The 13,722-nt window shown below is 39.7% G+C and overlaps 1 protein-coding gene across 2 annotated transcripts; it reads left to right on the top strand.

Moving 5' to 3' along the window:
• The first annotated feature begins 2,422 nt into the window (after positions 1-2,422).
• Positions 2,423-9,627, top strand: SULT1C4 (sulfotransferase family 1C member 4). Of its 2 annotated transcripts, none has more exons than XM_056329394.1 (8): positions 2,423-2,559; positions 3,522-3,699; positions 5,329-5,466; positions 6,734-6,831; positions 7,155-7,281; positions 8,846-8,940; positions 9,152-9,332; positions 9,480-9,627. In XM_056329394.1, exons 1-8 carry the CDS (start codon positions 2,545-2,547, stop codon positions 9,590-9,592), a joined length of 945 nt encoding a protein of 314 aa, XP_056185369.1. In that variant the 5' UTR covers positions 2,423-2,544; the 3' UTR covers positions 9,593-9,627. The 2 variants fall into 2 exon arrangements, with proteins under 2 accessions (XP_056185369.1, XP_056185370.1); XM_056329395.1 differs by lacking the exon at positions 2,423-2,559 and adding an exon at positions 2,954-3,044.
• Positions 9,628-13,722: the final 4,095 nt, after the last annotated feature.

Genomic DNA, 13,722 nt, shown 5'->3' with positions numbered 1-13,722 from the left:
AGAGTGGCCCAATAAACCCTGATCCCAGACCAGAAATCCAAGTCCCTGGGCTGGGCTGTTCAACCCTCACCTCCTTATTTCACAACAGGAGAAATCCATCACCCGTTGCCTACTTTGAAAGCAGTTTTAAAGCTACAGGCAGTGGGTTTTGACCTCACTCCATCTTATCTGGCACAGTACTACTCAGATTCACAACTGTAATAAAAGGGAGCCACTGAATCAGCAGCTCTTAGGTTTCCCTTTTTTGCGATATATCATCTGATGTGCTTGGGGGATTACTGCATTATCAGGATGGTTGCATAACTGAAGGGGGGGTGAATACCATTTCAAACCAACAAACCAACTGGCAAGTGCAGGTGTGAGGAGAAGCAGAATCTGCACAGGCCAATACAGAAAGGAAAATGGCAAATCCTCCCATGACTGAAGTTGAAGGTAATGGTCACATTAAAAAAAAAAAAAAGAAAACCAAGGAAGAAATATTATTCCTTAACCATATATTCTCTGCTTGTTTTGTGTTATTTGTTAGTTCTAGTGTTGCCAGCCTTCAGAAGAAAAACCTAGTGTCAAAGCCAGAAAAAGAACAAGTGGTTGGCTTAAAGCAAATCAAGCAGTCTTCTTGGTTTCTTGGTTTGTTTCCTGATTATTTGGAAACTTTTCCTGAAATCATACAAGGAATGCTGAATCAATTCACTGACTCCCACAGTCCCTCAACAGGGACCCACTACCTGTCTGCTGTGAGTTGTGACAGGGAAGTCATGGCCTGCATGCAGATCAAGGGGCGGGAGGTGGCAATGCTGACCGGGACACCACTGTACATCCAGGACTCAGAGATCTGCAGCACGGCTAATGTTGAGTACGTGCAGCCTGTGCTGCATAGTTTATCCTGTGCTCGGCTGCTCCCACTTGGTCCCAGTGATCATGTCTCCTGGCTGGCCTGGCCTTTGTATGCAAGGACAACAAGAAGTCCTCCTGTGAAATGTCCTTCAGGAATAGAATTGCTTTATTGCAAGAAAATTATACAATAACTTGAATGGCCAAGCAGGAGGAGCTTCTCTCCACAGACAGGACCTGCTTAGCCTGCCCTGGGAAAAATCCACCTGGGCTCCATCTGATGCTGCACAAGCACAAGGTTCCCAGCATCTGAAGGGACATAAGATTTACTCACTATCTATATTCCTCTTCTTATTCTGTCTTATCAGAACAGTTGCTTTATTAAGCCATTTGTTGTCAGGCTTTTCTTACAGAGATCCAGAAGAGCCCCGCAGTGGCTCACTCTCCCTTCCTCCCTCTCCCCTGGGGCAGAACATCCGTACCTCCCACCTGTCCCTTAAAATACACAGAAGCCTTTGCAAGCTAGATACCTATTCTCCTTCTACAGTCAACTGAGAGCAAATCCATACAGTTCACAGAATGCAGAGCAAGTCAGCGCACATTTGGTCAGCTGAATCACTTCTAGACTCTACTGGTCATGCTGGCTAACTCTCCATACAAGGGTAGGATTACTGCAAGGATGGCTGCACGCTCACTTGATTAGGACACATGAAATGTCTTTAAAAAATTACATAGCCAAAAGTCATTTTAGATACAAATGTTGCCAGACCATCCAACGCATGACCAAAAAGGACCTTCAGAATTCACAGTGCTTGCATGCTTTCAATGGAATGCAGAAGCAACGCCTGACAGCAAACGCTGTTTCAAAATAATTTTCCCTTATGAACGCAATCCATTCAAACTTGCTTGAGTTCAGCTGCAGTGACCTACTTTTTGCTCAACAACAGCTTTTCCTGATGTAATCAAACATTTCAGGATGACTGCAACAGCTGAAAACTAGATATAAAAGTGTCATTGGTTTACTTTTGGCAGCCAATGTTACTATGCTGTTTGTGGCTAGTCTGGGGCATGTTATTATCTCTCCCAGTATCTCATATAAAGATAGGCAGAGACTTAAATCTTATAAAAGAACATTACCAAACATGCAGTGATCCCTAACCTCTTAATGCCAAGCTAGTTAAGAAGTGAACCTGTCTAGAAAGTGCTGTAGAACATAAATGGTTGACCCCAGCAATGAAACAGACCCTTAAATATCTATTAAATGAGCATAGTGCAGTACATGATGAAAATGAAAACAAGTGACTTTTAATTCATTCATTCTCATTGAACTTAATTATTAACAAATCATAAACTATTTTGTGATTTAGATTAGATATTAGGAGGAAAATTAATTATTCCAAGATTGTTGACAATGACAGAGAAGTTAAAATAATCTTGCTGGAACTACTGACCAACATTAAATGTTGATGCCAGTAAAGAATCATACTTTAGATGAGAATTCAAAGTATTTTTCCTTCACAAGATTAAAAAAGAATTCACAAAGGAAGCCAGAAAAGCTCTTCAGTGGTTGGCTGCCACAGCACCTCCTCCTTCACTCTCCCTTATACTCATAGGAGGAACAGAAACTGCACACAGGCTTTCACCCTACTCCTGCCTGAAGATAGAAGTGGCTGCACAGTCATCAATACAGCCAAGGATCGAAGACATTCAAGCATGAAAAATTCTCTGGTAAATTCCTTTTTCCTTCTTTTTTTAAAATTTCCTGGGTCACTGCCCAGCTACAAACCTAACCTCTCGCTTTGCTCAACTGAATCTGTGGGAAATCGGGTGTGAGCAAACAACGAAATGAAAGGAAATACCTTGGCAATGTTTGCTGTTGGGACTGAAATGTCTTTTTGCTGTCTGATATTTTAAATTGAGATTATTTTTCTAGCCTCCCTTTAAGCAGAACTTTCCTCTGTCCAGATTCTGGAACTCTGAAAGTTATGGCTAAGCGGCCTCCTTGAGAGAAATCCAGAAATCAATAACTAGTTACTGTAAAACTGTATAATAGGCAGTAGATGTAACTAGATTGATTGAAAGTCTAACAACCTTTAGTTAATGATCTGTCTAGTTCAGATTATTTATCTGCAACAAATCTCAGCATACAGCAAAGTGCTCTAAGAGCGAAAAGCTGCAGGAACAAAACACAGAAGAGCTCTGCAAATATTTTTGTGAGTATAAGGCCCAAAGGGCGTTAGCAGCTGTTTACTTTCTTGAAGAAGGAAGGATTGGGTCCCGTATACTGACTTTAGTGGGAGCTGTTACACTCTGCCTTCTTTTGAATCACACCACTGATTACTTTTTCTTATCTTTCAAAAGCCACATACTTAGTGAGAATTTTACATAAATATGTTTGGTAAAATATTTAAAGATGGGAATAATGGCGCTTTTTTTTTCTTTTTGTATCTAAGTAAACAGAGTGATTTTTAGAGATGTTGAGAACCACCACCAGCAACATACCAAGCATTTCTGAAAATCATATCCAGTTTTAAGGAGCCTATGCATGGTTCTAGGTAGGCTGAATCACAGCCAAAGAAATCAGAGGACATGAACTTCAGTGAATAAAAGAGACCTGAAGAATGGATGAGTAAATGAAGGTATTTTTCAGAGTAACTGTGTTAATCCCAAGACTTTCTTTCTTCATGCAGTGCTCGATGGCCCTGGACAAAATGGAAGATTTGAGTCTGAAACAGACGATACCCAGGGCTGAGATAGGTGAAGTGAAAGGTATTCCTCTCACAAAGTCAATATGCAGCACGTGGGACCAAGTGTGGAGCTTCAAAGCCAGACCTGACGATCTGCTCATTGCAACCTATGCTAAAGCAGGTTGGTGTGGGCAGGAACAGAATAGGAAAGTCTGGGATCATGCTTATTGTTGAAATTGTCCTGTGGTGACTGATACCTGTTTTATCCCAAACCAGACATATATTTTAAAGATGTGAAGCTCTGTCAGCTGAGACTAGTAACCTGTGACTTCTTTGGCAGAAGTAACAACCATCTATTATTACTGAAGTTTAAATGCTTAAATGTTTCCTTTGTTTTAGATTATATACATAAATGGCACCAATAGAAGTTTTGCACCAACTGGTAATGGTTTAACAATGCCTAGTAAAAAGTCATCATTACTAAGAAATAATAGCAACTGACTGAAAAACTACGGATTGTATTACATATTTGGGGAATGTGTAATTTAGTGTGTAAACCAGTACTGATTTCTGGAAATGGGTTAATTATTTTAAGGAAATAACCACATTCACTTAATAATTTCAGCCTATAAAATAAAATTCCCACCATTAACTTCAGTTATCTGGTATTTTATTCAGTGATTAACCACTTAGCTCATTGCTATTTCTCATCTTTATGAGATCCTTTTTATTTTCTATACAGGAGAACAATTAATAACAAGCACCAATATTAATCCTGGATGAATAAACCATGTATAGTTTAGAGGATTCAGGAACAGGTTTTGGAGCATTTAATGATCATAAAAAAATAATTACTTGAATTAGAACGAATTTTGAAGTATTTTTTTTTCAGTAGCGGAAAACATTATTACAAATAAAACCCCATTATTTTTGTAAAACTCGAAAGCTTTTAATTTACTTCCTGTATACTGAAAGCAAAACCATATTATTATGTCCAGTCTGGATTAAAACCTCTCAGCTATTGAACTGAAAAGAAAGTTAGGAGCCCATTTGACATTATCTGCCAGAGATACACAAATCGAACATCTTAAGAAGGGCAGTTCCCTTCCAAGCCACATTCCAAGTTATCCCTTAGCCTGTTCTCTAGCTGACTTGCCACAGTACCTCAGAGGAGATGTGGTTAACCCAGTGATCATGACTACAAGGGAAAAGAAGAACCTAAGAGACAAAACACTGTAACTCTTAGAAGACATTGCAGTAGCTCAAGCAAATGAAATGTACCGACCTTCATTAAAGTATTACAAATGGGAATGTTGCAAATACTGCAACTTTTTTCTATTTTCAAACTGTATGAAATTTTTACTCACTCAAAGTTCAGGTATTTAATTGTTTCATTCAAATTCAGGATGAAAACAAATGTTGAAATACCTGAATTTTTGTGAGATATGAAAATTGGGAGGAGGGAATTTAATTTCTCCCTGCAAATAATACAGTCTCAAAATAACAGTGAGTTTATCCCAGAGCTTTTTTTATTACTGGTGTGGGGGTGGAGGCTATTTCTGTTGGCAAGAATCCTGTCTAAAATGGAATCCCTGAAACTGTGCTTTGGGAATTACTTTTGTATTCTTAATTATGTGGTTTTCCTTCATTATCCTCTCTTTCCACTTTGTCCATCATCTTCTGTGCTGTTCCTTCCTCCTTTAACAGGGAGTCCATTATTCGGGCTTTCATTTCCCTATGAGAAATGAAAAAAAATAGAACAAACTCTTGGCTATCCCTGAGGGAAATGTCTAAACACTGACATTTTCAGGTACCACATGGACACAGGAGATAGTGGATATGATTCAACAAAGTGGAGATGTTGAGAAGTGTAGACGTGCCACTACTTACAGACGCCATCCTTTCCTTGAGTGGTCTATCCAAGAGCCTCCATCTGTGCGTTACTCAGGTGAATATCATAAATAAGTTTGTATTTTAGACAAAATTAAGCAAAAAATGCACTCAGTGCTGATGCCACAGGTTTCCTGGGGACAGTCCCACATGCTTTGTCACTGACCTATGCACTGTGTTGGGTATCAGAGATCAGTTCAGTTGCTTTAACATGAACATCCAGTGCTACTCAAGCCAATTAAAGGCTGGTAGATGTGATTCAGGCACTACTGAACACCATGGTGTTTCGGAGTGGCATCTGAAAGCTGATGCTCCACAGTTACCTAAACCAGCAGCAGTTATGCGTAAAATGGCAACATGGGGGCAACTGAATGCCATTCTCTGATTAGGGGCTGTATGGAAGAGAAACCTATGTCATGGATGTATTCCCAAAAGGTGAATAATGTTTTCAGTGGGTTTGCTACTATTTTAAATAACTGCTGTTAAATTCTAGGGTCTAGTCATCTAAACAAGCTATGGGGCATTCAGGCAACCAGCAGGACTGATGGTTTTGCAAAGACAGTTTCCTAAAAGATTCTTCCCCCAGTAAGAGCTCTCATGCCACACAAATCTTCAAGCCAGACTCTCTTCACATTTGAAGCTAAAAAGCTTGACTAAATCTGCACCAGAAGTGCTACTTTTTCTCTTCTAAGCTACACTGTGTTGACACAGAGAGACAAAAAAAATGATAGAGGATGACAGACGATAAGAAAAAAATGATAGAGGTGATGACAGATGTTTAAAAAGGAAGAAGGAAGGGGTAACACATCTCCACATATCACCAGATATTCCCAAGTATTCCTATGTACGCATAGCTACTCAAAATCCACTGTCCATCATATGCCTAGTTTCTCTTTACATGCTATCCAGAAAGCCTAGTCAGCCAGTACATTATTCTCATATCCTAGAAAGAAGCAAAAAATTCTTACCTCCGAAGGGAAATATCACTAAACGTTGCGAAGGAAAAACTTTGGTAGGGTAAATTAAATTAGTATTCATCACTAACTCTTGGAAGGCAGGGGTTAGACATGGACCCAAGAAAGCAACAAAAACATATGACTCAGTGTTCCCCCTTTCCTCCTTGAATATATAGGCAATAATTTCTCTAGAAACACTGAAAATGCTTACGCAATGTTGTATGTGTTACACTGCTATGTAATTGCTTTGGAGATGAATGATCATTGCAAGTTGAACTGCTGAAAAGTCAGTCAGACATATGAGAATAGCAAAGAAGTGCTAATGTAATTTAGAGAACAAGTCACATCTCATAATGAAACATCCCACAGGCCTGGAGTTAGCTGAAGCCATGCCTTCTCCACGAACAATAAAAACTCATCTCCCTGTGCAGCTGGTGCCTCCCTCCTTCTGGGAACAAAACTGTAAGGTAAGGCTGGAGAGGTAGGACTCAATTCTACTCCACTTGAAAAGACAGTGACATAAACCAGGACTGAATATGGTTTCCAGAATCTTTATGAAACTTAAAGGTCTCCCCAGATCTTCTCCCTTTAATGTGCAAAGCCTGTGTGAAACTGAAGAAGTCATGACTAAGTTACCTGAGTTGGATTTCAGAAAATGGCAGCTTCAAAGCAAAAACTCTTAAGGCTCTGTCATCAGGCTCCAAGAGAAAACTCCAGGAGGTGCTCAAAATCTATATAAATATGTTTAAGTTATTTTTATTTCCTCTCTCTCTCTTTTCATATCAATAAGATAATCTATGTGGCAAGAAATGCGAAAGACAACCTGGTGTCGTACTACCATTTCCACAGAATGAATAAAGGAATGCCTGAGCCAGGAACCTGGGAAGAGTTCCTGGTAAAATTCATGACCGGAAAAGGTGACGAACTGCAATTAGTTGTATAAAAGATTTTGTGAATTTTTAAAAAATGCATGACATTGATCTAGTTATTTCAGCTATGGTTTGAAATCCAGTGCTGACACTTCATGGAAGGATATCTACTGAAGGTGTTTCAGTAGTAATTTATTTTCATTCACAGTTTTTTATTAGTACCTAAAGGATTAATTCTATCTTTACATTCCCATTTTGGAAAAAAAAAATGCTAGTCTTTATTTTGTTATCATTCAGAAACATACGACAATTTTTGGGCTTAATCTCTTCTCTCTGAGGTTGAAAGAAGCCGGTTGGGAAGGAACAGTAGTTTAATTGGTTTAACTCTAAACTGATATACAAGAATCAGAGGGCTGGACGAGATGATCTCCAGAGGTCCCTTCCAACCCTGATCATTCTGTGATTCTGTGAAAGCAAAGTTCAATTTTGTGTAGAAAAGTGCACCACGCATTTGAGATGAGTCTTTTACCTAAATACATCTATCTAAAAATCAGGCATATGAGCAAAGCCAGTTATCTGAAGACAAGCAAGCCTAGAAGCTGATTCTTCCCTTTCTGAAAGAGGTACCTATATCCAAGAATCATACAATCATAGAATCACAGGACCATATAATCATTAAGGTTGGAAAAAGACCTTTAAGTTCATGAAGCTCAACTGTTAACCCAGGACTGCCAAGTCCACCACTAAACCATGTCCCCAAGCACCACACCTACACGTTTTTTAAGCACTTCCAGGGATGGCCATTCCACCACTTCCCTGGGCAGCCTGTTCCAATGCTTGACCACCCTTTCAGTGAAGATATTTTTCCTAATATCCAATCTAAACCTCCCCTGGCACAACAAGAAAACCTGTTCAGGTGAATAGCAGTTCGCAATTCAGGTCAGTAGATTCCATAGGTCCTTAATATTTTTGCCACCATGTAGGCCTAGAAACACCACTGTCTGGACCATCATGAGACTCTCAAGTCTAAAGGAGACCTTGTGTCTTGTGTTTGACCAGCTTGGCTTGGGAGCCATCTGTCCCAGCGCAGACATCTAGAACATAGCTTACTCTATCCACGGTAGTCATATTGATACATGCTGGAAAGAAACAGGTACTTCTGACAGTATACCAAATATTTAAGCCAGTCAGAATCACAAAATAATGCAAGTTGGAAGGGACCTTTGGTGTCTGTCTGGTCCAAAAGTAAAATCTGAGCCAAAATTGGCTCAAAGTAGGGCCAATTAAGCCCAGTCTTGTTCAGCTGATCAGATGAATCACTCTGTAAACATCTATTTCTTTCCATCGACTGTAGGCAGCCTTGAATTTTCATTCAAGTGTAAGCACCTGCATGTGTTGCCCCCTACAGTTACACATGAATCCTCTCTAAGCATCCATACACCTGAGGCATTAATAGCGTGACTGCTGTGGTAAGCACAGAGCACAGCAGTCAAGGCCGCAGTACGCAGCTGGGAAATGCTGAGACACTGGTTATGAGGGAAACATGAGTGCCACAGGTACCTAAAGACAGTTTGGGCATTTATAGCTGCTGCTGCTGTTACTCCTTTTTCAGTGCTCTGGGGTTCCTGGTATGACCATGTAAAAGGATGGTGGAAGGCAAAAGATAAGCACCGTATTCTCTACCTCTTCTATGAAGATATGAAGGAGGTAAAAGGCTGAATGTATGTTTATAAAGCTGTGAAATCTGGACGTTCAGTAGGTACTACCTACAATCAACAGACTTCTATTACAATGCCATCTGTATCAGTAAATCTTCCAATAATCTGATCTTCTCACCCTGGCAACTGCAACTTTAATACTATGTTTGATTTCTTTGCTTTTCCTGGCTCTGTATTTTAACCCATTATTCTCTCTGCAGAATCCAAAGCAAGAAATTCAGAAGATTCTGAAGTTTCTGGAGAAGGACGTGAATGAGGAGGTTCTAAACAAGATACTCCATTACACCTCATTTGAGATAATGAAGGAAAATCCCATGACAAACTACACCAAAGAGTTTCAGGGAATAATGGATCACTCTGTTTCCCCATTCATGAGAAAAGGTTTGTTACTGGCATCACCTCTGTCTTCCTGGTTGTCATTCTGCTTTGAAATAAGCTTGAAGTACAAGTATTTAGTGAGTCATGGCTAGCGGGCTTCAGGAAATACTGGCAAATTAATCTCTCTCTTTTTGCTTTGCTGTTTCTTAGGGGTTGTCGGGGACTGGAAGAATTATTTCACTGTGGCACAGAATGAGAAATTTGATGAAGATTATAAGAAGAAAATGGCTGATACCTCTCTTGTTTTTCGCACGGAAGTGTGATTATTAGCAATGGGAATCATCCTCTGTCATCTTCAGCTTTTTCCATTTTATATATTTTGCTTTTCCTTCACAAAATGCCCATGTCTCTAAAGTTTCTCTCTCTTCATCTCTTGTTCATAAACATCTCTCTTCAACACACCATTGATTTTTCATTATTGTGAGAGCACCCAAATTATGGGGACGTTTGGGTCTCCCTGAAGAAAATAATCCTTCTGGATACTTCTTATTCATGCCTCCCACAGTAAAGTTCAACATCAACAAAAATATTGCAGTCATGCCTTGAGTTTTTGTCTTTGTAAAACTGCAGTTGATATTGCTGGCATTTTGAAACTAACCTTTAACTGATACACTCTTTTAACACCTTTTTTCCCAGTAACAGATGTGGGCATTATGTGCTATTCACACATTAAATGAACATTTAACAATAAACAAGTTTAAAGGTGGTCAGTATAAACAGAGCAACAGAAGTGTATAAAGTAGAAAAATTTTCTTTTTTTCTTGTTTTAAGCGGGATGTCATAGATGCCGTTGAGATGAAGGCAACATTTCCAAAACCACCAAACACCCATTAATTCCTTTGATAAATGCCTCCATGGAGCCCTTTAGCAAATTTTATCTGCAATCCAGCTGTGGAGGCAGTAGTCCCTACTGCATCAAGAGAAGAAGCTTACCTTATTATTGCCTTTTGAAACGGACAGCGTAATCTTCTGTTAACATTTGGCGAATTCTGAAAGCTGGTATGAACCACGTCAAGAGTCAGTGCTGCATGTACTGCCTCCCTCTTCTCCACCATTGCAAAAGTCTTCATCAGATGTACCATGTTATTACCTCTTCCTTTTCTACACTCTTCCCTTGCTAACCAAACATACAAACATCCCATTGAGGTCTCTTAGTTGCCACAGAGCCTGGTCCATATTATCAAAAAAAGACCAGTTCTGCTTTAGTATTAGTACCAGCACTATAGCCATGCTTTGAGTTTGTGGAAAATTAACTGAAGCAATTCTTAGCCCATTTAATTATACACAACTGTTACCAATCCACTTTTGATTTTAAAGTGCCACCACTGAGCCTGGTGCACAAAAAGGCCCCAATGAGCTCCTGCTTAACTGGGTTTGCACTCTGAATGTCAGAGGGAAAACAACATAGACTACAGCAGCTGGAGGAAAATACTGTCTTGGTCTCATTTAGTCTACTTTAGTTTAACACAGATGTTTTCTGGGGGTATTTTCTCTTTGGCCTGTGGAGAGTTCCACGGGTTTAGTAATAAGAGCAGCTGTCAACACACACAGTCCATTTCAGGCTACCTATTTAATCCAAATATCTAAAATGAATTCAGTTCTCTAAAAAGCAGCAATATTAATCTGGCAGAGGCACTGCTGTTGATTGCAGCAAGGCTAAATATCAGCCTGGGGAGCTTTTTGCTACTTGTTTGTTTATTGTTTATGATTAACTTGACTTGCTATCTTACTATTGCCAGTATGAGGAAGAAGCATTGCCTGCTGACATATTTCCATTCTCTCGGATTGCTTCATGAAGCCACATGAGTTAGCTCAGTTTGTCAATCTAATCCTCATTCAGTGTCATAAGAGCCATCAGTAAATGGAAAATGTGCTTAACTCAGAGCTTGGTGACATTTTATGAGTGGTGCTGTACAAAAGGTCACACAGATGACCTATTTGTTCCTCCTTTGAAATCTCTGAATCTATCAGAAGTGCAAAATGCTGACAGTGACTGAAGCCTGGTCTGACAGGGAGCTGCACAGCCACTGCAAGGATAGAGGCACCATATAATAAGGGGCTTGTATCACACTGGCAAAGTCACCTTTGCTCTAGCTTCCTTAAGTAACTCTTCACCCAGCTGCAATTCAGCTGCTCTGAAAAACAGGTAAGAAGTTAGACAGGTCAGAGTACAGTCCCAGAAAAAAAAAAAAGGAGGGAAACAAACACTGCGTGGGTGGCTACATAAAAACTGGCTTTTCTTATCCTATTGATGTTATCCTTATATATATTCACAGACAGAAATTTTAACTTTATCATAAAATATAGCTGGCAGGGAGATAGAAAAGTGGGATGTTTCTGCTTTTTATGCTTTGTCAAGCCACCATAGCTGAGAGAGATTAAGCTGTACATTCAGCCATAATTTGCAAAATGTTATTAATTGTACCAGTGTAAAGGCATAGGGAACAGTGAATTGTTACCAGGGAAAATGATTGGATCTGTAGTTACCAGGAAAGTTTGGGAAAGGGGTTAATAGGCTGTGCATCCCCCAATGGGCCTGGACGCTACTGTGGTTTGGTGTCTATTGTGACACTATGTCTATAGAGATGTGCATATGCTTCTGGGTAGATGACTGGAGGGTGCCTACAGCTAAAGCACCTTTAACTTAAATATCTTTAGGTTTGTCAGTTGTTTTGTACAGAGCTTTAAATTATGTGTCTGTATGCAGAGATTGTTCACTAATTTTGACATAAGTTGGTAAGAGGTTTATTTTTACATAAGATACTGTAAATCAGTGAGCACTTGCAGAAGGAGATTGCATGTGTTGAACAAAATTATTTCAAGTCACCTTAAATTATTGTCAAGCTTCTGGTGCAACAAGTGACTCTGTTTACTATGGTGATAGAGCTCCATATAGAACTATATTAGACATATGTCCTGAATATACACTTAAGCTTTTTTTTCATCCAGTTACCTAGATGCATGATTTCACTAACCAGATGCAACTTCTACGTCAGTTAAAAAGGACTTGTGTCAGTTTAGCTAATGCAATTCCACAGTAATTTCTTCAATGCTGCTTGCTCCTTCTTTTATAAGAAAGTATACCTGAAGAGTTTTGATATTGGGAAAACCTTGTTATTTGTCTCTAACAAATATTTGAAAATCAACGTTGATTAATACATGTTAACGTTCACATGATTCTGTTTTGTAGCTCTGCATTAACAACTACCAAAACACACCACCACCACCACCCCCCAGGAATGACTGAAGATTCCTGCTTTGATACAGACTTTTTAACGGGAACTGCTGTGTTAATTCTAAGGTAGTCATGATCACCATTCAGTGTGACTGTTGATAGCAATGCAACCATTTACAAAACAGAATGGAAGAAGCACCAAGCTTCAAAGGATTGAAGAAAGAGACAGAGAAGGGAGCTGTTCTATCTTCTTAGTTAGCAGTCAAAGACAGAGGGACACTGCTTTCCTTTCTACTGATTTTATGGTAGATTATCTGCTTCATGCTTGGCATGTTTACCCAGTCAGGAGATAAATCATGGACAGGAAGTAGTTTTTATTTAATTTGTCCTGTCCATATAGGATATGGGTATCCTATTCCATATGTTTTTTATAATGGTTTATGTCAACAAGTTCACAAGGAGCCTTATCTTTACAACAAGGTTAATTATTAATTCTGGCATTTCCCAGAGGTGCATTAAGATTATAGTTTAAACCTGGACTGAAGCTTCTATTTCCCTAACGTCCTCAATGAGTGATGCAAGCCCCATCTTAGTATAGGCTGCAGGTGAGCCTAGAGGCACACTGAGAAAGTTAAGCCCTTCATACTCACAGGATGCAACCAAACTGCTGCCAGACCCAAAGCCATAGGCTTAGGCTGGATAACAAGGCTCTGCCCACCCTCCAGAACAAGCACAAAGTTTGACACTGCGTAGGTGGGTCAGGAATGTTGTCATGCAGCAGTGTCCCATGGTTAATGCTGAAGAGGCAAGTTACTCATAGATTATTTTGCAGAAGGGCTTTGGCATGGTCTGCTGCAAGGGCAGTCAGTATTTATCAGCAGTGGGAGCTCAGACTGGCTTTAGGACTGTGTGAAGGCTCACAGTTGAATTAGAGCCATCTACCACGACCATGGAGACAGAGGGATTATGTCAAAAGCAAGACACACCAGGTCCTGCCTTGGTACAGGCAATATAGGTATAGGTAGATTCTTAGGTAACTTTGTTGTTAAAATTTGGCCTCTTGATTGACAGTAACTTGTTATTGTACCAGCAACCCTCCCTTATCCATATTTGCTATTATCTCTGTGTGTGATTAAGTGGGCTTTCACGTTCTGTCAACAATGGAACAGTCTTATACTCAGACCCAGCCCTAAGTGTTCAAACAAAACGTTAGCTTCC

The sequence above is a fragment of the Falco biarmicus genome, chromosome 2 (assembly GCF_023638135.1).
Source record: "Falco biarmicus isolate bFalBia1 chromosome 2, bFalBia1.pri, whole genome shotgun sequence".
Taxonomy (NCBI): Eukaryota; Metazoa; Chordata; class Aves; order Falconiformes; family Falconidae; genus Falco; species Falco biarmicus.
This window is presented reverse-complemented; position numbering and strand designations above follow the sequence as displayed.